Genomic DNA, 25,280 nt, shown 5'->3' on the forward strand with positions numbered 1-25,280 from the left:
CTCTGAGTCTGGCTGATGATTGCATCTCTGCCTTTCTTCTTCCCAGAATTCTTCTAGTCAGGTTGCCTCGCTTATATTTCCTGTCTGGCTACTGTCCAATTAGTTTTATTAAACCACTGCGAGTGACATATCTTCACAGGTTACAAGAGCATTATCACACAGCACTTCCCCTTTTTCTGTTTTCAAAACAAGAACTCTGAATCCAATCTCCTTTGTTTAGCTTTTCTCCTGACCATTATCTATAACAACTTCTAACTAACACCCTAAACAAAGGCAAGCATTCATAATCCATTTTTTTTGGGAATGTGAGTGATGTTTTCTAGGCAACTTCCTGGTGATTGGAGCACAGACTATATTATGAGACCCAAAGAAAAATTAGGATTATGGTCAGTTCCCTAACTGGAATGTGTGAAGCTTGATCATCTCAGCCAGCAGTCTTGAAGCTGTTCTTGATATAAAACTCAGAGGAAACTGCATCAGAGATGCATCAGAGGTGCTCTGAAATGTTGGATCATCTGGGCCATCTGCTTCTACTGGAGATTTTTCAGGGGGATCTTCCTCAGTCAAACCTTATTTTACTTAACCGAGAATGAATCCACAGCCTCTCATTTTCTGTGGAAAAAAAAAGCAAAACCTCATCTCCAAAGTAATATATTTTTTGACTTAAATTTTGATGTTAAGGCATTTTCAAAATATATAGGCTGGATTAATCCAACAGCATTTATAATCAAATATCTTTTAGCAACTGTTGCTCCTTCCTTGGTCATCAAACAATTCAAAGACAACATAATAACATACAGTATCCTGACGCTCTATGCATTTTCCATCTTCACGTAGTTTTTAAAAACTCCATTTCCTTTATTTTTATTTTTAATTTTTGTGGGTTTGTTGTTGTTGTTTTATTTGGTTTTGTTTTGAGACAGAGTTTCTCTGTGTTCTGTGGCTGTCCTGGATCTCATATTGCAGACCAGCCTGGCCTAAAACAGAAATCTGCCTGCCTCTGCCTCCCAAGTTCTGGGATTAAAGGCATGTACCACCATGTCCAGATTTCAAACTCACAGAGATCCACCTGCCTCTGCCTCCCATGTGCTGTGATTAAATGTGCACACCACCACACTCAACTATATTTATTTTTTCTTAAAGGACTTTCTCCATCCTTTTTCTTTTCTTTTTTTTTCTTACTTTTTTTTGGTTTTTCGAGACAGGGTTTCTCTGTAGCTTTGGTGCCCGTCCCGGAACTAGTTCTTGTAGACCAGGCTGGCCTCGAACTCCCAGAGATCTGCCTGCCTCTGCCTCCCGAGTGCTGGAATTAAAGGTGTGCGCCACCACCGCCTGGCTCCATCCTTTTTCTTTTCTCTCCCAAGCAAATGTGTATTTTAAAACACACCGTAATCTGTTTATAGCTTTTCCCCCCATCTGAATCTGTTTTTATTGTATATCTTTATCTTTTTCTGACCACATGAGTCTAAAATTTGCTAAGAGATATGACTAGAATTAAAGCTGCAGCTTTAGTTTCCCATCGACTGGATTGGCTCCACTCCTTAGCTTTTTGGGAATCTAGCTTCACAGCAGAGGAACTGGTGGGACCTCAACTCTGTGGTTTCTAGGTCCATGCCACCACCAAGAAGCATGCTGCTGGCTACTCATGAACACATTTAAGTGTTTGGTGGCAGAGCCTCTTAAAAGAGCCACGAGGTTTTTGCAGCCAAAGCTGAGTCAGGAACCTTCCTTTACTTGCCTCCAGCAAACAGAGCCTATCTGAAAATATGCAACTTCCAAGAAGCTCCAATTGGCTCCTGTGGGTCTAGAAGCCTTTTTAAAAAAGCTTTCCTAGGCTTTATTAAAAAAGGGAGTGGATATGATATAGAAGCGAATACTTTACATTGGCATGGACTTTGGTTTAGTGATACAAATTTAAGGTCAATTTTGTTGTATGTATACTTATACTCTTTTTTTTTTTTTTTTTTTTTTTGGTTTTTCGAGACAGGGTTTCGCTGTGGTTTTGGAGCCTGTCCTGGACCTAGCTCTTGTAGACCAGGCTGGTCTCGAACTCACAGAGATCCGCCTGCCTCTGCCTCCCAAGTGCTGGGATTAAAGGCGTGTGCCACCACCGCCCGGCTATACTTATACTCTTACATAAGGTATTATGTTTATACATTCTCAATTTAAAATGTAATGTATAATTAAAATTACAGATTAATGAATAGTCATTTATAATAGTCAAACTTGTAGTCATGTTAGGTTAGAGATATATTTTAGTTAGATAATCTTCAACACTTCAAAGACCTATAGAATGTGGCATTTAAACAGTTTTAAGAAATTAGAATTTTCTTGACAGTGAGACTTGTCTGCTTCTGTCAGCATCAATTACTTCAGAGGTTGATGGGCATTGAAGAAACTTGTTATGGAATTTGCCTTCAGTGTGACAAGGCTAGTCATTTGGGCAAGAAACTGCTCTTGTCTGGACTGGCTAGTGATATGCTGTATAAAATGGATATGCAGGACCCACAGAAAAATGACTGCTGAACTTGCCTAAAGAAGGTGAGACAGTCCTTCAGGGTTCATGCTTCATGAAAGAGTCTGCCAGACATTCTCCAGGACACAGAAAAAAGTGACTGACAAATGGCCAATATAGGTGAAACTGTCTTTCAAATTTCCTGCTACATGGAAAAGTCTACAGGATAATATGAGCATGTAGGCTGAAGATGGATGCCCCAATGTAACAGAAGAACTTAGGGTCACTTTCCAGGCAGTGAGGTATCTCTTTCAATTGTAGAGTTTTGGAAGTTGCTTATGATGTATTTCCTGTTTACTTGGTAATATTATATCTGCTTCACTGGTAATATTGTATTCAGTACAGGAAGTATGATTTTTCTTTTATGTTTATTTAGTTAATAATACATAAATTATTTTTTATGTATAGTGTTCTATCTGCATGTATGTCTGCATGCCAGAAGAAGGCACCAGATCTCATTATAGATAGTTGTGAGCTGTCATGTGGCTGCTGGGTATTGAACTCAGGACCTCTGGAAGAGCAGCCAGCAGCTGCTCTTAACCTCTGAGCCATCTCTCCAGTCTATAATACCTAAATTATAAGTTATTTTAAAATAAGTTATATTGGGAAAGTATACTTACAAAAGAGACATCTTCAAAAAGGACATTAAATAAGTTTTAGCCCATGTTCTCAACTTTGTTGTGCCATGGGCCTTCTATCATGTTCTTATAAAATAGGATTAAAAGTCCGTGTTTTCTGGATGTCAACACTGTGGATTTCTTAAACTGTTTTAAAGGTGTTTATGAAACCTTACTGGTTGTAGAATACTGGACAGTGTTGCCTGGTTGGTCTTTAGAACCTAGACACGTGCATGCTGACCTAGTTTTTAAAAAGGAATATGCAGATTTTATTGTGTTTACTCACACTGGCCTTAATTGAAGTGATGCTGCGTGGTGATTTTGAGCAATATCCCATTCTGCTCTATCTTCCAGTACCGCAGTGGGGGTTAATAACTTGACTGACAGCAGTGAAGCTGTTCCATTTCTACCTTTTGTTGATCAGGGGTGTATTCTTTTCTTCATGTGACTGGTATATCCGTTTGTGTGTGGAGGTGCCCCTGCTGATTTTGATGGATGCTGATCATGGATTTCTTTAACGCCAAGACTGTTTTACCCTCAAGAGCACACAGCTCTTACTTGTGTTGTGTTACTTTCCTTCTTAAGCTGGGAGGATTATGAGTAGATCTGTTGTTCATTCTCTTTATTTCTCATAGCACCCGTGTCTGTATTTCCTCCTTATAACATTTCAAGAAATACTTGATTCACGCGCCAAGGGATGAGGCAAGTGGTGATGGGGTATATGTTGCCTGATTTAGTACCAGGAGTATGAGGAACCTGTGAAGCCTATGAGACTCCTTGCCTGTTGTGCGACACATGTTCTGTTCAGAGCTATCTACTGTGTCAGAGAGAATGACCCTCCCAGGGAGGTAGCACGCCAGCACATGAGTGTATGACATGACCGGAAATGTTATTTCTTAAGATATTAGTCACATTGTTTCTTGCTATATTTCTAGATTTTCTTAAAGCTACTTTGGAATTCTTTTAGTCTGATTTGTCAAATGAAATCAAAATCAGCCCAAAACTTAGTTTACATTTAACTTTTATAATGTGTTAACAGTACTAGTCATCTGAACTCAAGTTGATTTTCTGAAGTATTTTTAAGTCGTTTAAGTAATCACATGCATAGCCAGTTAACTAAGTTTCCTACTTTTTAATATTATTCTCACCATTACATATTAAAATGCCTCTTTTGAAATCATATTAGAGCTGTATTAAAAATATACATTTGAAGGTACAGAAATGGTTGCACTCTTAATATGGTCTCTTAACATTTTATTAATTTTGGAGAGTAGTGATGGGTAGGAAATATTGACAGTAAAGACAAAATGATTTAAAATTAGAATGTCCATACTTAAGATTAATATTTTACAAAATATACTTCCCAATGTTATTACTCAGGGAAAGTTTCAATATAAAATTTCATCATGAAGAAGGTACATATTTTTAAACTTCATTGTGAAAAATTTAAAGCATACTGACAAATAGAGAACTTCACATACATGTTGATTTTAAAAGTAACATTTTAAAATTTTGCTTTATTTATTTTTGACAGTAATATATTAAAAGTAAATTAAGGTACTGTGCCATTTTACACAGATATTTAAGTATAATTATATGGTTTTTATCACAGAATAAAACACATTCACCATATTATAAATCATGGCATTGCTACTCTTAACAAAACTGATAATGATTCTTTGGTGTCAGATACAGTTTTTGTTTTTGCTTTTTCTGAAGTTCATGGAACATGGAAGTGTAATCATCTTTATCAGAGTTGCAGTATAAGATTCTTTTCCTTTTTGTACAATTTTCCCTTCTGTGTATTGAGTAGGTTATATGGTCTCTTTTGGTTCCCTTTCTCACTTAAAAGTCTTTGAAACTATCAGGCAGCTATTATTATGGTTTGGATAGTGTTATGGTTTGAATATTATTATGGTTGGAATATTAGGCTTGTGTTTTGAGCAGCTGGTCCCCTCATGGTATTGCTAGAGTATCATTTAGAGTGGTGCTCTAGGTGGGGGTTGGCAGGACAAAGTAGATCACACAGAGAGATAAGGTTTGTCCATGAAGTTATATACTTGGTTCTGTTCCTTGTTTATTCTCACTTCTTGTTGGTTATGAGGTGAACAGCATACTCTACCTTGATCTTCTACTGACACAACCATAGAAACGAACCCTCTGAAACTGTGAACCCAAATCTGTCTCTCTTTCTTCAAGTGGCTCAGAGAGCCATGTGGTCCCAATACTGATGAAACTGGCTAGCAGATTTACAAGTTTCATTTCAGAAACTACAGGTCTATAGCTAGACATCTGCGACATGGTATTGAGTTTCTAATCTTGTAAATGGCAAGCTAGGAATGTGTTTCATTGACAGACTTCTAGCAGGTGGCACAAGGCATGGGGCATGTTGAACATTCAATAAATAACTGATAACTAAGCAATGAGAAATTGAATGTATTTTGTACTGTTCCAGGAAAATGTGTATCTTTAGCCACATACAGCTAGTTTATTATAATGGAGTATATTAGCTAAGTTTAATTCTAATTTTCTTGAATTTCTGTGGGAGAGATCTAGCCACTGTACCCAAGGCTTTCACTATTTCTTATAACATTTATGAGTGTTTTCTTTCTTTAAAAATTTTATTACATTTATATATTTGTTCATTTATTTGGGGAGCATGTCTCACAACATGCATGTGTTTGTCAGAGGAAAACTTGGAGTCCATTCTCCCCACTTCTTCCATCATGTGGATCTTGGGAATCAAATTCAGATCATCATGTTTAGTAGAAAGTATCTTAACTCACTGAACCATCTCACCAGCCCTGTGCATGTTTTTTGTTTTTTCGTTTTGTTTTGTTTCCCCAGAGGTAGCTCTGTCAGTATGTTTGTAAAGAGAAACAGTAGGAACTGCTTTGGATTAAATGTATCCCATCAAAAACTGATGATGTTCCATCCCTAATGCATGAGAGTGAGACCTCATTTGAAAACAGGGGTCAAAGTAATAGAATGCCATTAGGGAGGGCCTATTCCAGTGTGATTTGTGTCCTAAAGAAGGGGAGACTCTGGAGAAAGACAGGCATAGAGGGAAGCTGATATGGAGATACAGGGATACCTATATACAGGGAATGGACCCGTGATCCACCAACACTGAGCAGATGCAAGTGAGATGGTTATCTTCCACAGTCCTCAGGAGTGGTCTCTAGAAACTAATGTTTTTATGATTTTCATGAGGACAATAAAAGATCTCCTGCTTTATCTGCTCCATAAATGTTCATATTTATGAAATGCGGCATGTGTTCTGCTTAGATAGCATTTCCAAGTACTTACTCTGTACTAGATGCTGGTCTAAGACTACTGTGTTTAAATCATTTTGCCCTTACAGTATCACTTTGAAGGAAATGCAGTCCTTTTTTCTTGGGTGATAAAACAAAGTCCAAAGAAGCCAGGTAACTTGACTAGGACAGTGGTGGGCCCAGGAGGTGGGGCTGCTCCTGGACTGATGGAGTCTGACTCCAGGATTCATGCGCTCTGCTCTGCATCCTTGAGTCAGGCCCCTGAACTGAAAGCTGCAGTTCTGCAGTGTTGTAGCTCATCTCTACTCAGAGTTTTTCCCGCTGCTTGAAGATGTCGTTCCCAGCAGGAAGGAGATCCTGTGCTTTCCCCATAGCCACAGCTGTCACTGTCCTGCATTGATGACAGAACCTGGAGCTGAGTGGACAGAGGTGTCCATTACTGATTGGTTAGTTTGCTTTTGACAGGCGTGGCTATTTTCTTTTCAAATATCCTCGTCCTCCCACCCCATCCCAGTTCATTTATAGCTTTCTGTGCAGCCATTCAGAGTTCTTCCTGGCTCCTCCCATGTGTGATGACAATTTCTGATCCTCTTTTCTAGATCCTTCTGCGCGTCCTACGCTGCCTGCCTCCCACTGTCTTTTGCTTACACTTCCTTCTCTCTTTCCCCCTTTGCCCACTGCCAGTGCTTCTCTTCTGTTCCTTCCAGAGCCATTCAGCAACCTGTGTTCCAGCCTCTTAGCCGCCTTCAAAGTCTCCTGAAAACACCGCTTTCCCTGACCTGTCTGATGCGGGCAAGCAGTGACCCTCCCCCTCCCGTTTCCTTCCTGTGTTGTTTCTTTGTTTCTGTTTCTAGGACTTTTTGATATATTCTGAGACCCACTTTAAATGTTGCTTCTTTTCCTGAGTCTCTGTGATGGATGCAGGCTCCTCTTATCAGAAACTTCACAGGCTGTTTCTTGTCACTCGAGCAGCTGTCTCCAGATCTACCATGCCAGTGCCCTCTCCCTTCCTTGTGTGTCTGCGGGTGGAAAGAGCTCAGCTTCTGGTCAGGTGGATGGATGTGCAGATTGCCGGCTGCTGGAATTTTGTTTTGCACAGAACACTTAACCTCACTCATCCCATTTTCTAATTCTTCAAAATGGCCTTCAAATAACTTCCTTTTAGGGAAGTTTGATTTGACTCTTGCAAGCGCTAGCCCTTCTCACTTAGCAAGAACCCAATACATAAGCTTTTTTCTTTTCAGCTTATGATCCCCAATAACTTATTTTGATCCCTAATCTATTTAAAGTAATTTGGTTCATTTTGTCTGTGTGCTGCCCGACCAAGTCAAGCAGCAGGCTATATATAAAGTAGTACATAAAGGAGTCCAGTTTGTCCTGCCTCCTCCCCTGGGACTGTCTAACTTTTAAATACAAAGACAAGAGAAATGTTTTTTTCTTCGTTGTTAAACAGCAAATCTACGTGAACATAAGTGAACCCTAACAAATTGCCCTGTGGTTTAAGGGGGTCTATCACGTCACGGAGGGATGTGCCGGAAAGCGTGTGTGTGGCTTCAGATTTTGGTAGGAGTGAAGACGAGCATGGGGAGGGAGCTGTCTGTGAGGGGGACATTGCTGCAGGACGGTCCTCACAGATGCTCTTTCATCACATGTAGTTTTACCCACCAAACTGGAAAACCAGAGTGGCCAAAGTGTGAGAACATCAGGTGCAAAGGAGACCGGAAGTGAAACCTTAGCAGAATAGAGCTGGAGGACACAGGGTGTGGTAGCCTCTCTGGCCATGTCACAAAGGAAGCTGAGTTTCGATATGGGCTTACTCCATCTAGGTAGGAAAGTTGTGATTTTTTTTTTATGATTATGCTAAAGGAGAATTTCATGTCATTCATAGTCAAGGCTATGATTTACTGATCTTTGATCAAATCAGGCTGTCAGAAAGGCAGATACTGAGGCAGAATGAGGAGTTCAAGAAGTTTATGGGGGATGTGAAACGTGAACCCGATGGAAGGATAAAAGGGAGCAGGGAAGTAGATGGAGTGCTTTCTGCTTTCTGCTTTCTGCGTGTCATGGCCCTGTGGGGCCTGGAGACGGAGCAGCAGGGCTGAGCAGCTGCATATCCAGCTGTGGTGCTCCACAGTGAAGACTGCCCATCAGAGGAGATGCCAGCGGCTAGAAAAGGCAGTATGGTCCTCTCCATGATTAGTCGTGGGTGGAGACTGCCCAGAAAAAGTGTGGTTGGGTAGGGTTGCCAACTGCCTGAGAGTGCCAGTGACCCAGTTGGGGCCTTTCAGCTTTCCGGAGGCTTTCAGCTTGCTGTGTTCCTTACAGGAGAAAGAGTGTTTGTTGTTGTTGTTATTTATTTGTTTTATGAGCTTGTCCTTCAGTGGCTACCACACCATCTTCCCCTCAGTGGCTACCACACCATCTTACCCTCAGTGGCTTCCACACCATCTTCCCCTCAGTGGCTACCACACCGTCTTCCCCTCAGTGGCCAGCCCACCATCTTCCCCTTAGTGGCTACCACACCATCTACCCATCTGTGACTGTTTAGTACTTTCAAAGCTATAGAAATATGTATATATTTTGAATGACAAGCTATACTAATTGCCAAAATTCCAAACAGGGCTGAGTTTTAAAAGGTCCATGTGAAGGTTTTGGGGATAGAGACTTACTCATTTTGCTGAGTCTTTTACTTTATGGTCAGCGTCTTATGATGATTTGGTTCCTTCCTGTGACTCTATTAAGACACCAGTAGCATTTCTGATTGCTGTGCTGCTTGTGGCTGTGACTATGCATGATTTAAATCACTTAGACTAAAATTTGGTTCATGTATCTTCTCCACTGAACTGTTAGCTTTTGTCTTTATATTAAGGGTGAATCCTGCACCCTTCACATTCTGAACACACTCTTGTGACACAGAGCTCAGTGGTGGCCAAAATGGCTGGAGAGTCTTTCTGACTATTATCTGCTCAGTTCCCTTTTCTTGTGTACCAGAGAAAGTGAAACTGTAAGCCGTTCCCTTTCCTCTTTGAGATTCAAACTTTCTCCAGTATCTCTCTCATTCTGGAGCAGTTGGGTCAGTCTTTGCTGAGGACCCAAAAGTTACCTCCCTGTGAAGTTAGGAAGTCTCTGTGCAGGGTAATAGTTTAAGTGCTTATCAACAAACAGAAGAGGCATAAGCATTTGGCCTGTGGCTCGTACTGTGGCTTCTCTCTTCCCAGTTTTCTCTATAGATGCCTTTCCTATTAGAGTAGTCCTGAATGAAATGTCCCTTGTCAGCCTAACATGATTGTGAAAGTGCCAATGCGTGCCAAGAGCTGCTCTAGGGTCCTGGCCCTCTTTCTATGACTCGGGAGGGCTTCAATGTCCATATAAATAAAAAGGGCATCTTGACCTACCTGTAGGACTTCTTGCTTTCTTGGGCCAGTGACTGAGCATGGCATAGTGCATGGTGTTCACTCCTAAAAGAATTAGATCTTCTAATCTACATGGAAAGTAGAAAAAGACAAGATCTCCTGAGTAAATTGGGAGCATGGGGACCTTGGGAGAGGCTTGAAGAGGAGGGGAGAGGCAGGGAGGGGAGCAGAGAAAAATGTAGAGCTCAATAAAATTCAATAAAATTAAAAAAAAGAATTAGATCTTACTTGTTGAGCTAATGCTATATGTGAAAAGCTTCTTGGTATTTTCTAAAAACAGCAGATCTCTCCAGTGTATTAAAATAAAGTTGTTTGCTGGATCATGAGGGCTGCATCTTTTGGGAAAATCTACTTTTCAAATGAAGTATATTCAGTTCTTGAAAGAAACAAAGGCAAGAGTGCATGAGACCTAATGAAGGCAAGAACTGATTGCTCGCCTGATCTGAAGCGCCCAGCTACTGGAGATCAATTACTTAGCTGTGGGAGAGACAGAAAAAAACTCAGAAATACATGTTTCAGATTGCCGGGACACACACAGATGCGAGCCTCTACCTGCTTGTCTGAAGGTCAGAGAGTTTGAGCTTATTTTTGCTCTTTCAAAGTCGTTGGCAACAGGTGTGGCTACAGAATGAGAGATCCCGGTCTAGGGTGGGGTAACCTAGTGTTCTGGACATTAAGATGGCCCGTGGAGGCAGATCCACTCCACCCTGACCAAAGGTCAGAGAATTCAAGCACACTCCTGTGCTCCTTCTTTTAAAATAGGGAGTGACTGCCTACAGGATACTTAGTCTAGAGTGTGTTCACTTCATATTCCTGCCTGGAACATCAAATACTTTACTCAGGAAATAATGGCTTGCTGTCTCAAGTATTGAAGCAAGTCACTGTTCTGATTGTCCTTTATGTCATGTTAAAGCAGTGTTATGCCTTCTCCCCCACTCCCATTTTGTACTGGGGTATAAGAGTATATGGAAGATAAACATGGGTGAAGTCAACATTCAGAATCCTTGCTAAGTTGCCCTCCTGTTACTATCCTATGTCTCTGTGATTCTTTCTTATCTCTATTCCTCTTACCTAATGTTTCTAATCCTCAAGCCCCTACCCTGGAATGTACGAACCTGCTGTAGCTGGACCACAGCAGAAGTCACCCACAAAAAGGTAACTTATGATAGATAGCAGCCCAAGCTGGCGCTTATGACATCAGATCATTCAACAAATTTATATTGTCCAACAACGGAAGAAAATTGTGTGTCTAATGTTTAGAAATTCCAAATATCTTCTATTTGAGATAACCTAAAATAAATATTTAAGAAACTGCTATCTACATACTAAAATTTCTTTCAATAGGTTTTACATTTTTAAATCCATGTTATGATACGCTACTGTCATGAAGCTATATTTTGAAACATTGCCCAGATACCTAAATTTTAAAGAAATGTGTCTGAAGCAATATGTTTTGAAGTTGAAACTGTTCTCGTGAGGCATGTTACAGTGGGTACGGTACAGTGTATTTGAGACCCGTGGGATGGATCTCGATCTCCAAGACACAGAAACGTGTATTCAAAACAGTTCTCTGTTGGGCTGCACACCCTGAGAGCCGCCTGCCTCTGCCCCCCAAGTGCTGGGATTAAAGGCATGCGCCACCACCTGGCAATCCTCCATTCTTAGCCACACACAATTGATGAGGGCTTGGGGGTTGGCTTTTTAGTTCCTTGTTTTCTGCTGGAGTTATTAGCCCTGCCAGTCTGCTCACTACGTTTCATCTCCCTGCCAGTAGAGACTTACCGTGTTCATACTTTATGAGCATGGCTTTCTTCTGCTCTGCCTTCTCTACGCAAGACAGTTAAGGTTTCAGAAGAGGGTTCCTTAAAAGGCAGAGTTTAGTAACCTATGTGACAACAGACAAAAAAAAGTCTGAGCCTATGATGAAGCATGGATTTAAGTTAGGAACTTGGGTGTCCTGGTTCCTAGTAAATTTTTTTTTTATCCACCATTTGGTTTAGTGAAACATAGATCTGAAATCTGACATTTCTCGTTTCTTTTTAAAATTTGCAATTTATTTATTATTTTGTGGTTTGTGTGTGTGCATGCACATACAGTGGATGTCAGGAGGTCAGAGAACTTAGTTCTGTCCTTCCACCCTGTGGGTCCCAGATACTGAACTCAGGTATTTAGACTCGGGGGCAAGTGCCTTTACCCACTGAGCCATCTCACTGGCTTGCAGCTTACCAGGTTCTTAAGACTTAATTGTATTTAGAGGACAAAGCATTACTCATTGGCCTCTCTGTCTCTTCCAGGTTTATCTTGCAGACTATGGACTGTCCTACAGATACTGTCCCAATGGGAACCACAAACAGTACCAAGAAAATCCCAGGAAGGGCCACAACGGAACAATAGAGTTCACAAGTTTGGATGCTCACAGAGGAGTAGGTAGGTTGCTCTTTTCTAGTTCATGGTGTTATCTCAGAAGGATGACTGGATCAAGAGTGCTGAAGCTACATGAGGTGACCGCTGCATGGTCAGGCTGAAGGGTGAGCACACTGGCGAGATTTTTGTGGAAAGTAGTGAATTCCTGTTGTCTTAGTGAATATCTGACAGAAACCAGAAACCATGTGAGTAGACGGAGACTGTGGCTCTCCAGAAGGGAGAAAGCCTGCCAGTCATTAAGCTGAGAAGTCACAGGTCTGTGTGTGAGGCTGCTGGATGGTGCTGTGGGGGCATCAGGATCAGTGGCAGTCACGTGCTGTCCTGTTAGCATTGTGTCCTTCTCGGAGCCTTAAAGGCATCTCTCCACAGCAGCAGCATCCTCTGAACCCCCAAAGTGTTAACTTGGGAAATCTCTCCCAGTCGCCTTTCATAGATCTTACTTATTTAAACTCACTTTGATGGTATTGGAAACACATTTGCAGGTAAATTACATACATAGCCCTTTTATTGGATATTGATTGTACTGCCTTGCATTCTAAGGCAGACTTAATTCAACAATTCCCTAATTAGTTAAAGTCATAACCTATGTCTTGTATTCATTTACCATTAATTAAACCTTAGCTGTTTATTACTCTACAGTCCAAATCCAATAGCCGGCCCAGAAAGCCATGGAAAAGGAAGTAGGAGGTCAATATTGAAAATATATGGTGCCGAGTCCCACTGATGGCTGCTTTGCTCACAATCAATATGCTCAGTGCAACTGTACTTTCTTAGTTGCTCTGTCAGCAAGACAAAAAGTCAATTCTAATGTTATGCTAGTGAAAAAAATGGCGATTATTAAAAAACTTAGGCTTTCAAAATTATATTCTTTGCAAACTTTGTTTATAAAAGTGTTTTCAGACATGGTAAAGCAAACATAATTTTAAACAGCTGTGAAAGATGCATCCTCACTGAGTGTCAGCTCAACTTTTGTGCTAATAACGGCCTTCGGACTGTTAGCCTAAACTAATATATTCTAAAGAGTTTTACTTGGTGCAAACAACTGTATATTATTGCCTTTTCTATTAAAAGGACCATTGGCCATGTAATGCAGAGGGTGTTGATCATTTTCCAGAGCAATTAAAACCCATAGTCTTTTAAGGAAGGCCTTCAAGAAGGTGGAGCCAATGTGTTGATTGTATGCCACCTTCTTCCTGGGAAAACTGCTAGGGAACAGTTTCTGAAATGAAAACCAGATTTTATACTCTGAGTTGGAGGGAAAGAAATCAGAATATGTCTTTGTGAAGTCTGGTTTTCTTAGAAAAATAATGGTTAATGTTGTGGAATTTTTCATCATTTACGTTTTTGATGTAGTTAATCCTTTAATGTAAAATAGAAAAATAGCTTGCTGATTGACAGTGGTGCTTCTTAAAACTATTTATTTAGATTTATTTTATGTATATGAGTATTTGGCCTGCGTGTGTCTATGTGTACCAGATGCATGCCAAGCAAGGTCAGAAAGGGCATTGGGTTCCCTGGAAATGGAGGTCTCCATAGCTGTGAACACGTGTGGGTGCTAGGACCCGAACCTGTGTCCTCTGCAAGAACAGCAAGTGCTCTTACCCACTAAGTCATCTCTCCAGCCCGGAGAGTGGTGCATTCTAATTTTAAGTTTTCTCATTTTTAATGAACCGAGGAACGTTTGCCAGACTTACCCTGTGATAGAGAATAGAGTTTTCAGAGACACAAAAGAACTCCTGACCTGGTGTTACGCCCCACCCATGTTCTTAAGCACTGTTATTAGTGTTCTAATGCTGAGTCTGTCGAAGGCACAGTTTAACTGTAGAGGATTAAAGCGTAATCGTCAGACAGCAGTATCTGGGCAAGTCTTCTTTAGTTAATTCTGCATAGTATTTGTTGTGTTTTGTCTTCATGAAATATTTAATCCAATTTCTATTCAGTACTCAACTTCAACTTCTTCCTCCCAATTATAGTATGCGCTGATTGAGACTCTGGGTAGATTTCTCCACTTGGGTCTTGGGTAGAAGACTGGACTGAGCATGATCGTAGACATGGGGCTGCATCTGAAAGAACGTTCAGGAAAAAGCCAGGGAAACTATTTTGAGATTTGCAGGGAAGTCTTGTGGTCTTGTGCTTGAGTGTTCATTTAATCACAAATTGACCAGCTTTCCTATAAAATAGTGGATTCCTTTCATGCATTGTGCATATTATCATCTATATTAATACATGTATGTTTGCCCGCATATATCTACCTATGTATGTGTACACATATACATATATTTACCAAAGACATACGTATTTGTTCCATAATAAAAAAGGAAGATTGGATATTCTCACTGTGTTTGAACAGTGTTTTTTCCTAACATTTTCGACTGGATTTTGCAAAATAAAGCTTTTCAGCTCAGAATTTTGTTAAAAATGAAGTACTCATTTAACCATATTTAGAAACCAGAATAAAGGACTCAAATCCTATATGTAAATAGAGAAAATAAGATACTTAAATATCTGTATGTTATCTATTAACATATTATCAGCCATCTTTTCCTATTTCAGTCCAGGGGAGAAAAGAATGCAAAAGAAAACAGCAAGAATCAAGAAGAGCTGTCCCTGTGAAACAGAACCTGTGCTTGTCAAAGAGGTTCCTGCACGGCAGCTGTGCCTCTACATAGTCAGGAGAGGGGTGTTCGCCCCGAGTGGGCTGCCTGCTGACCTTGAGATTCTCCTAGTCCTTGTCTGGACCCTGAGAACACAGCTATGTTTTAAATGCACTTGTCTAGGGTACCATTTAGTCCTCCTACCTCCATGTTTTCTAACTCATAGGCAGCTGCAGGGAGCAGGTGAAAGGAGGAAAAGAACGGTTTAGCTACTGTGTGGCTCACTAAACCAGAAGCTGTGCAGAGGAACATACTGAGATGAGATGAAAGGACAAAAGGATGATGGGAAGATGGAGATTCCTGGAAGTGGTGCGGAAGGGCATGACTTCTACACCCAGCAGTTGTTCTTCCAAACTCAGGACTCTGTAGCTGAAGGGAACTCTGCAGCTGACTTGCTCCATCAGGGTAAACCAGCATAAGAGTGTTAGGTGTAGTTCTTCATTATTAATTTTTCCTCCATAAAACTAGCATGTACTAGCACTGACATACTTTGTTCTTGTTGCAAGATAATTAAAGAGAATTATATGTGTGTCAAATACACTGTTTTAAAATTTGTTGCATTCTTAGTAATGTTAAGAAGCAATATTTGGATCAATGAGTAATATGGATTTTTGTAGATTTTTCTGCTCACTGAGGCATGCAGTCAATACCTAATTTCTCTAGAGACAGACTGCATTGAACAGATAGAGCTTTCTTACACACTTCAGACCTGGGCACTGGGTATATAATACCTGTTCTAATCTGACATCCTTGATGCCATACAGTATAATCTCTAAATTGCATTTTAAATGTCTATTTGCTTATGTAATATATCCAGTGTCAAAGAAAAAATATATATATATATTTTTTTTTTTTGCCACGTGCTACAGCACATAGAGTTTAAATCTTCGACTGCTTCTTCCATGGCTTCTTTTCACTTCAGGACTCCAACTTAGGAAATATAAGTGAACGAAAGTGAGAGTGAGTTTTCATGCTGCTAAACTGGAGAGATGGCGTGGGTGACATAACTTACATTCTACAACAAAGTCAAAAGAACAAACACCTTTTTCTATTGCAGGATATGAAGCAATACTATTAAATACTGAATTAAATACCATTAAGTGTTTCCCAAGGAGTAAGAGAACTATACTGTTAATCTCTTCTTTTTAGGTAAAATTGGATGTTATATATAGCCTTTGGCTAACATGTAAAGACAGGGAAGGCATTGTGGCTATGTGACATGCCCTTTGGTTTCATATTTTGATTTTTTGTTACACTTACTTTGGGTGGGTGCGATACTGTGGCACATATGTAAAAGTCATTTCATTCTTCCCTCTACCATGTGGGTGCCAGGGGTCAAACTCCAGTCCTTAAACTTAGTGGCAAGCACCTTTATTCACGGAGCCATCTTATTCATATATCCCTTTACATTTATACATAAGTCATATTTCTTGGCTTTTTAATTGAACTGTTTGGCAAGGAATGTACAACACCCAGTACAGAAATGTAAAGTCTCTTTGTTCAGTTGTCTAACTTTTCCTAATAGCGCTCTCTCTCTCTCTCTCTCTCTCTCTCTCTCTCTCTCTCACACACACACACACACACATACACACACATGCGCACACACACACCAGGGATTAGTCTGTAAACGGTATTAAAAAGAGGAAAAGCAAAACCCAGATGCCTAGGTTTCTCGTTTATCTGAAACATGCTACTTTGCCTTCCACTCCCGCTACTCCTCCCGCTGACATTGTAACAAGTTGTAGTGTGTTAGTCAGACTTTGCTTCGTGGCAAATGCTTGAAATAATTCTGTAGATGACAGAGTTGTATTAGTTCACAGACCTAAACATTCCACTCTGTGGTCTTCGCCTTCTTCCATGCTGGATGCATATGAGGCCACACATCATGGCAGTGTGGTGGTGGAGGAAGTGTGGTCACATGATGCAGACAGTGGGATCATGTGGAACACTTCAGCATGACAAACAGTGAGCAGAAACGGGGGAGTTGAGAAAGGACGAGCAAACAGCACAGTCCCCAGGACCGAGCTCCCAGGGACTATTTCCTTCAGGATCCCAACTCCTCACTCCTTACCCACTTCCAGTATTGCCATGTATGATTAATTCATCAAAGGAGTAAAACCATCAGATCCACCCCTCCTGTGCACCCCAGAAGATCCCCAGTCCTCCGCTAAGCCCCACGACACAATTCTGTGGCAGATTTGCCATACTCCAACCATAACTAGAGCCACCGTAATATTTCCTTGCTCTCTGTACATCTGAGTTGACAAAATATTCAAGAACACAGTCACCAGTTGGAAACCTAAGAATAAAATACACTTTTTCCTGCCCTTAGTCACCGCCCCCTTTTCCAGTGAGCCTCTTGTTCAAACATTTCTACTTTTTCATAATTTCCCACCACATAGAGCAACATGTTAGGCATTTACATCTTTCCTACTGGAAACAAGTGTATTCATGTTTGCTTTGTTTCCTACCAAACCCTGTGTCTTTTTCTTTCCATAATGCAGAAGAAATGAAACTTAGTGGAAAGCATACCAGACTGCCAGATGCATACGGAGTTGTTTTAACTATTCTTCTTTTTTTACCTTTGTGAGATGGCCCAGTTAATTACCCTGGTTTGTCTTTAGAGTGCAAACTAGACCTCTAGTGTGATCTTTCTGTTGATCTTACACCAGTTTAGATGAACATTGCTACTTTATAAATAAGTATTATCAACAAAGGCCCTTTTATTATAACGGGGTGAAGTGGAGGGAGCTTTCCAGGAAGGATGGTCGCAAGGACAATTTTGCCAGTGATTCGGGAAAGATCGCAATCTGCTACTTACTTATTTATTCAAATAACTTTTTGTTGTGCCCTTTTGTATTGTGTTCAAAATGCCTGTGTGTTTGGCTCCTTCCGTAACTAAAGGCAGCGAGAGAATGCCTACTGGGTGACTCTCAGCTGGTGCTGGAGGTGGACATTAGCCCACGCATGTGCGTCCCTCGTTCTGAACAGTGTAGCTCCAGGATTGCTCCAACATGAAGCAGGTTATTTAACCTCTTAAGCCTCTGTTTTCTTCTGTGCCAATATGATTAGTAACAATGACGCTGTTGGAATGATTAAAAAGTAATAATACAGTACTACACTGTGTGGTACAGTAGATGTTCTCCATCAATCATGTAAATTCTTTCATTTTAATTTTCAATTATAGTGTCAGCAATTTTTGGAATCTACTTGTTTTCTGAAATAGAGACTGAGTCCTCACCTGTGCCTATTTTTTATTATTGTTGTACATGGCAACACTTTATCATTTTGAAATGTTGAGCAATTGTGAACAATACACGCTCAGTGAAAGGAAAGATTTGCCTTGCTCCGTGCTAGTAAGCACAATAAAATTAGATGCTAAGTAGTATTTGGAAACTAATTTAAGAAAGTTTAGAGGAAAAGTCCTGGTAACAAAATTTCCAACAGAAAGTAGAAGTCTGTCTGAATTGCTATGTATCTGTATGAAGACCATTAAATAATGATTTATTGGCTATGAAATGCAAGTGAGAACCGTATGTAGTACAGTGAGTTATGCAAACATGTTTTCAAGAAAGAACAATCCACAGTCTTTTGTCTTTCCAAATGAATCCAGTGTATTGAAGACAGTAGACTGTGCATTGAAGTGCAGAATTCAGCGTGGGAGAGTTGGGACTGGGACTCGCCCCTCCTGTACAAATTCCTATCCTGGCTCTCTTTTCATTTCTTGGTTCAGTTAGCATTTTCTAATGAATTTGGAACAGTCAGCTTCAAGGTTAAAAATATTTTCAGACATCTTCTTTCCTGTGAATAAGTGTTTTGTCGGCAGGCATGTATGTGCACCATGTTGCGTGCCTGATACCGGTGGCTGCCAGAAGGTGGCATTAGACCACTTGGAACTGGAATTACAGATGTTTGTGAGCATCCATAGAGATGTGGGTCCTCTGCCACAGTAGCAAGTGGTCATATCTTCTCAACTATTGTTTTTGAATTGACAATTGTTATAATTATTCTCTCTGTATGGTAGGACATGATACTTGTTGTAGATTGGAAGAGTTTAATTTCCTTAAAACAAGTCAAGTGTTTTGTCTCTCTGGGGTCAGTTTTCAGTCAGAGATACAAACTCAGAAACATTTTTTTATACTTTTGTCGTACTTCTTAGGCTAGGAAAACATAATTATTCTTTTTGACATTACAAGTATTTCTTTAGGAAATTTCTTTTGTGCAAGAAGAGCACAAAATATTTGTTATCCACACCTACTAACATAGTGCATATAGGGAAAGATTCAAAATTTGATGTTTAATTAGATAATAGTGAACTCAACTCTCAAAGGACTATTTTACATAAAAACCAGTTTATGAAATATTGGTTTCAGAAATCTAAACAACTTGCCAGTATTTGCAGCTGGAGGGTGGTTGGAGTCACTGGGAAGGTTCATTCCACATTAATTCATATTAGTTTTTCCCTCTCCTTTTGTGTATATCCAGTATCCACAAACAAGTGTCAGAATATCATTTTTAATATTAAAGGATGTGAATTTTTTAACTGATGGTAATCGGGAATTCTTGTAACGGAAGAGACTCGTGTACACGTCTGTACACATGGAGCCATTCTATTACTAATGGGAGATTTATCACCAAGGAAATCACTGCAGAGCAGCATGAGAGAGACTGTTTTTATTTCAATACTAGAGCCAAGTCCTGCATTCGACCACTGTTGAAGCCTGTGCAGAAAATAAACAGCACCCATGGGCCTGGCCTTGTACTGTATTCAAGGGACTGTAATAACCCAGTACTAAAGTAGCAGTTGAGATGGACTAGTGTAGGAGTAATTGTGCACTCTGCTTTTCTAAGAACTTATATATGGTGACCCAGAGTAGCTACAGTGTGCTGGCAGCATTATAATTTACGTATGGTGACCCAGAGTAGCCGCAGTGAGGTAGCACCCTTCTTCTCAGCGGATGGAGGCATAAATTAAAGACCCAGTTCATTCACTCAGTGAGTTTTCAGAATTTATTTAGTGAAGGGCAATGAAATAGGATACCTGTTTAGAACAACTTTAACAGCCACAGATTGCTCAGGATATTATATATCCCTGCATAGATGAACATTCAAGTAGTGGAATAAACATAAAATACCAGCCTATTGTTTTTATAATAGCTTGGAATGCTTATAAAATGACTTTATTTTACGGGTATTCTCTGACTGTCATTAGTTCAGTGACTTATTAACAAGTGTCAGTTATACTTCACAGTTCTGAGGTCCTGTTGTCTTTTGATATAAGGTAGTTGAGGAAAGTATGTCAAAATGAGATGAAATTAGTCCACAGCACTGAGAGTTTGTCTCTATTTGGCTTCTGAGCTTCCTTCCCCGCCGTAGCCTCTATAGCACATCCTCTCCATGCTTGCCTCACCTTTGGCTTTTCTCTTCAGACCCAAGTCTCTCTTTTCGAGGGAGTCCCTTCTCTCCGGAGATGGTGTGTGTGGCACCGTGGAGCTGTGTGCCCACAGTTGCTGTGCTTCCAAGTAACGGAAGGTCTTCCTGGGCCTGGTTTTAAAGACTGCACACTAGATGGCAGTTTTGTCATATTCTTCTGACTTCAAGTGCGACCACAAGTGTGACAGAATAGTGTTTAGTCTGCTCTCCCAGGGTCTCTGCATGACCGAGGCAGACCCCATGGACTTCCTGGAACATGTGTTAGCAATTTAGCTGCAGACATTTATTTCTTTGTTTTACTGTTGGGCTCTTTGAGAAAGTGTTAGTGCTGGGTTATGGGTTGTCTGGATCATGTCAGAGGCCACGGGATCAAGTTCATGTGACAGACTAGACTAAGGAAAGATGAAGTTGGAGGAGGTGAGGAAACTGACCCTTACTTCAGCAGCAAGTCCTTGCCTGTCTGTGGACTGAGGCCAAAGGCCCAGACGGTTAACTTCACTCCAGCTGAGTAAACAAGACACTTTGCCATTTGGCTTTTTCGTATTTCATCAATGGGAGCTCACTCAAAGATTTCTCTATTTCTCACGAGCTTTCTTATCCTCCCCTTTCTGCAGCCCCTTCCAGAAGAAGCGACGTTGAGATCCTTGGTTACTGTATGCTGCACTGGCTATGTGGGAAGCTGCCTTGGGACAAAATCCTGGATGACCCTGTGGCAGTCCAGACTGCTAAAACCAAGTAGGGATTCTCAAATATGCGATCTCTTCATGCGACAGTACTGAGACCATGGAGGGGAGTGGACATGCCAGACAAAATTACCCCTCGACCCCCATGACAACACAAATATCATTAGTTTGGAAACTAATGTTTAAAAAACAAAACCAGGAACAGACAGAGAATCCATTAAGACCACGCTATTATAAAATAGAGATAATTTTACAGTGCAAATATGAGCTGAAATATCTCTTTCTGGACTTGCTATTTTCCAGCACTTAGATCCTAGGTGATGGTGTTTCTAAAACAGACTCTTTTCAAATCAGTGTGGCACCAGAGTCTGGAAGGGGGCTCTTCGTGGTGTGGTTGAGATCAGCTGTGCAGAGTAGCAGGGTGAGGCAGGAGAGCAAGGCTTGCACTCCTAAGGTGAGGACAGCATACCTCATGTTCCTGCCCCAGAAGGTAGAAAGAAAGAAAACATTTACACGAGCCATTTATGTGAAATACTGTGTAGCCCTCATAAACCTTTCTAACAATTCTACCTTCCAAGTTTTTACCTCGACTCTGTTAGCATAAGGAGGTCGGTTTCAAAACAGTGTGTTTTACAGTTCTCTCGCTGGGCAGCTGGGTCCCAGGCACTGATCTTTCCCTCACATACAAAGATAGACTGAGATGGTTATCCATGGAGAGGCTGCTGTTGTACCAAGGGAGTAGAGTTTTAAAAAAACAAGCAATGAAAATGGACAGAGAGGTGTAGCTCAGCCGTATAAATCAATCTTCAAATTCAAAAATTGTTTAGACTGTGTCTGACTCTGTAGACCAAGTGGTCTCAACCTCATGATCTTATTGCTTCAGCCACCCAAGTGCTAAGATTGGAGGTGTGCCCCACCGCAGTTCGTCTGATTGTGGGATCAGTACTCAAGGTAGAAAGTTTAGACTACAGGTTGGAAATGACAGATGTTTGCAAACTGACATGTGCAATAGTTGCACCTGTAGTCTTGACCACCCTAGTCCCTGACACAGTTGTGCAAGTCACAGCTGGGCGTCCTGAATGAGTTTTGTCCGTTTCAGTCTTCGTAACTAACACTTCTGGCTGGGTTACCTCACAGACATGGACACTCGTAAGCAGTTCTCGTGTACGGTGTGGTAGCTCAGTTTATCTAACTTAAGCAGTGCATTTCCGTTCAAGGCCAGCATTTTAATTCTAATGATCATTGATTGGCAGGCTTTCTTTTAATAAGACTTGTGAATAGCTTGTTTTAGTCTTGTATCAACATGTATACATAAATGCCTTCATTTTAATAACTAGTGAGAATGTCTACATATGTATTCGTGTATAATAAAAGGATACTGTGTAAATATAGAGTTTTAATAAGTTAAACATTGCCTTTACTTTACATAATACTATCTTCATTTTTATTTAACAATATAAATCCAAACATTAGTAGAGCTAATATATTATGTGTCAAAACTTAAAAGTTCTCAGATTTCTTACATAATAAACAGTCCTTTATTTGCCTGTGAAGGTGTAACATGAGGCAAGATGGTAAATTTGGCCACAGCACAATGTTCCTTCGTTTTTGCTGTCGTGGGTCGCTTGAGATCACGGCACATACCACACTTTTTTCCTTGAGTTTCTTTGTGAACCATTCACTCATATCTATAATTTTAGTTGAGACTTTGTATATTTTTGCTACAGCAACTTAAGAGTCGTATTTATTTAGCCAAAAATCCTGGGAAGCATTACCAGTTGTTTATTGTTTTGATCTGGTGTATTATATTAATACTTTTTGTTAACTCATTCAATCATTAGTTTGTATGAACTCTTCCCAGGGGAGAACCATTGCACACAGATAACCAAAAACTCTCCCTCTACAGTGGTAAATGCATGAGGAAAATATGATTTTGTTTTCGGGAGGGGGAAAGGACTACAAAAGTGTTTTGCCCAAAGATCAACAGTGAAACCAGGGAAGTTGACCATACCAGGGCCTCTCTTCAATGGAGAAGATAAAATGCCTGTTTTCCCATTCTGAAATTTAGGAGTGGATATTGTTAACAACGTGGTGACCTTTGCTATCAGTGAAGACAGACCTCACCCAAATCCCCCAGAATGTCTATCCCAGACTCTCCCTCCCTAAACCCTTATCTTTAGCTCCCAGTTAATAGAACCCATCCTTAGGGGGAATGACACATGTAGTTTATAGCCGGCCTCTATGCTAGATTCTAGGCCTTTTAGTAATAGAATCCACCTTCATAGTCACAACTTCTATGTGGCCAACTAAGCTTTATTGTGTCCCCAGAATTGAAACGATTGTTTCCCGGAAACTTTTCCCCCATACTCTACTGTGTTTAAAATTGTGCTGACAATAAATCTCCTGGCATCAGACTCCCAGAAGTTTTGATCCAGGCTGACAAAGTCAGTTTGAACTGAGTTTTGATTCTCACCTCTTCTTGATAGTTTTGCTGCGCTGTGACATATGCAGAGACCCAAACACCTCTCCAGCGACAAATACATGAGGACAAAATGACTTTATCATCCACAAACAATTTTATATGTATTTGTTGTTGTTGTTTTTAAGGCAAGCATTCCTACCTCTGCAGTCCTCAGTAATTTACAACCTGAGATAAATCATCCTTGTTTCTCATCGCTTGACCACTAGGTGGTTGCAACTGTGAAACTGATCAGTTAGAACTAAGCACCCCCACCCTTTGCTAATCCCCCTATCCATTACCTTTGGGTAAAAAGCGGCACAATTGTGGGTCCTGTCAACGCAGGACCAGAGTTTTGTGCTCTGACTGAAACAGTGAGCCTGGCCTGAAGACACTTACCGTGTGCTTTCCCTGTTTTGTTTAGTCTGCTGGATGAACTCCCGGAGTCTGTGCTTACGTTGGCTCCTCCTGGAACCAGTTGCCGTAAGTTGGAAGATAAACCCACTGCATCTCTCTCTCCACAGGTCATCACAGTTGCCACTTAGCCTTATCCACTCCCCTTTCCACAGGGGGGAAAGCTTCTGAGCCACAGATAGTTTGCTAGAGAAGATGTTTAAATCAGCTCTGACATTAGCGCCAAACAGTGGAGCCCTAGCTTTCTGTCTTTCTGGGCTTATTTAGAGTTTAAGATTTTATTTTCAGAATCATTCCCAGGTTGGTCAATAGCAACTGGTATTTTTAGAATTAAAGCACTATTGAATGGAGGTAAAAATCAACTTATAAAAAGACTATTTTGAGACAGTGTATTTTAAAACCGTACCCATTGCATGCCTAATTGCTCTTTATACCTGGGTCACACTATTGATCAGTCAGCACACGTTTTTAGATTAGAAAGTCACCTGATATGGAGATGTAGAGGTGCATTTTAAAAACAATTTCCTCCTTGAAGTTTGTAGAGGATGTTTTCAGGTTCTTTGGCATTCATATTGGTATGAATGGTAAATCAGCCCACAGTTCCCATTCCTGCCACTTGTTTCAGCATGTGTGAGTCATTCAGTGGTGACTTCAGCATGAAGCTGGTTTGACATGTAGAGAAGAGCCAGCGAACCAGAACATCACACTTTTCTTTCACCAGAGGCAGGTTAGCAGAGTGAGTCTTTTTATTTCTTTTATTTATTTATTTGTTTGTTTGTTTGTTTGTTTGTTTGTTTGTTTAACCTGTGTGTAGCCCTGGCTGTTCGATATAGATCAGGCTGGCCTCAAACTCACAAAGATCAAACTACCTCTGCCTCCCAGTGACGGGATTACCTGGCAGCAGACTGGATTTTGGTCTTTATTGACTGGAGACCATCTCAAAGTCAGTGTTAGCTGACTTCTAGAAACACACATGTACACTGGCCTTCTACTAAATTCAGATCGCATATGTGTGAGTAGCACAGTCGAGGTGTCGTCTTAGCCCATAACCTCAGCTCATCTTCACTATGAACCAAAGTTGTCATTTACAAGGGAAAACAAAGAGGAACAACCCAGGCCTGTTCCCACCTCCATTTCCTATGTCTTGTTGTGTATCATGGTGCCAGGTTCCCATCGTTCCCTTTCTGTGATACCTTTCTTCTAATGGAAAGGAAAAAGAAGGGAGATAAGCTGGAAATTTTGTTGTTGTTTTTTTTTTTTAATCTGTAACCACATTAGAGAACTTGATAAAAGTGACATTATCCTGACCAAGTCAGATAGTATATTTTCTCAGTGAGACAGAAAACAAGATGGGGCAGAGATGCCAATTTCTTTCAGATTACACTCCTCCCTTA

General features: G+C 40.6%; 1 protein-coding gene across 1 annotated transcript in view; it reads left to right on the forward strand.

The window, feature by feature from the left end:
* Window positions 1-25,280, forward strand: part of Vrk2 (VRK serine/threonine kinase 2) — a 103,878-nt gene that overhangs the window by 61,145 nt on the left and 17,453 nt on the right. Inside the window, exons 8-10 of the mRNA XM_057772366.1 lie at window positions 12,115-12,247; window positions 20,946-21,066; window positions 23,897-23,955. Of these exons, the coding sequence (XP_057628349.1) occupies window positions 12,115-12,247; window positions 20,946-21,066; window positions 23,897-23,955 (313 nt within the window). The remainder of the gene's footprint in view (window positions 1-12,114; window positions 12,248-20,945; window positions 21,067-23,896; window positions 23,956-25,280) is intronic.

This window comes from Chionomys nivalis, chromosome 6 (assembly GCF_950005125.1).
Source record: "Chionomys nivalis chromosome 6, mChiNiv1.1, whole genome shotgun sequence".
Lineage (NCBI taxonomy): Eukaryota > Metazoa > Chordata > Mammalia > Rodentia > Cricetidae > Chionomys > Chionomys nivalis.